Source organism: Penaeus monodon, chromosome 21 (assembly GCF_015228065.2).
Source record: "Penaeus monodon isolate SGIC_2016 chromosome 21, NSTDA_Pmon_1, whole genome shotgun sequence".
Taxonomy (NCBI): Eukaryota; Metazoa; Arthropoda; class Malacostraca; order Decapoda; family Penaeidae; genus Penaeus; species Penaeus monodon.
Window position 1 is genome coordinate 3,043,519 of NC_051406.1, and position 826 is coordinate 3,044,344.

Consider the following 826-nt stretch of genomic DNA (forward strand, 5'->3'; position numbering starts at 1 on the left):
TGATTAATAATATAGCTTTTGCAGATTCACAGATATGAGAGAAGGCTGGAAGAACTGATGTAATTGTATCATTGTATATAGTATTGTTAGTTATGTATTTTTATTCCTCTGTTGCTAATCAAACAATCAAGGTGATGTCTCATGCCCTTGTGACTGCCATCTGAAGGTATATGAGTATTAAAATAGAAAATTTACCAGTCAGGTGATGGCGAGAGTGCCATCCTATTTCTGAAAATATAACATCCACTGGCACTCTTCCCTGTTGTTGGACGAAGTTTCTGTTTAACTTGTCACTATATAGAATGTGTAACTAAGTGAGGGTATTTGTTGGGAGGCTCAGAAGGGACCTGATGCTCGTGGGCATGTGCAGTTGCTAGAAAATTTAGATCTAAATCTTAAACTGAAATGAGTTGTTTCGTTTATTTAACTTGATTTTGTTGGGTGAATATGCTCTTGAGAGCCAAGAGTTCATTGGCATCACTGAAACGTAATATGCTTATACAGACATGAAGCTATGTATTGCAGTGGCTTCTTCTAACATGGAATATATGTAATAAACTGTAGTAATTTGTACCATCAGGAAATACTTGAAGTAGTCTGTACTAATTTGCATCACCAGGGACTATAAGATAGAATTTAAGTAATAATCTACAAATTTGCACCAACAGGGAACAATGAAACTGATGATCAACCATGAAAATGGGGTGAAGCCTGGTGTCATGATCCCCATTCCTCAGTATCCTCTCTACTCTGCCACCATTGCAGAGTTTGATCTCCATCAGGTATAGTTTATTGATGCTTGCTGTTTTTCTTTTTTCTGTTTTTC

The 826-nt window shown here is 36.6% G+C and overlaps 1 protein-coding gene across 1 annotated transcript in view; it reads left to right on the top strand.

The window, feature by feature from the left end:
• The window catches only part of LOC119586106 (alanine aminotransferase 1-like), a 58,538-nt gene that overhangs the window by 53,680 nt on the left and 4,032 nt on the right, over positions 1-826 (top strand). The window contains 1 exon segment of the mRNA XM_037934798.1: positions 669-782. Within this exon segment, the coding sequence (XP_037790726.1) occupies positions 669-782 (114 nt within the window).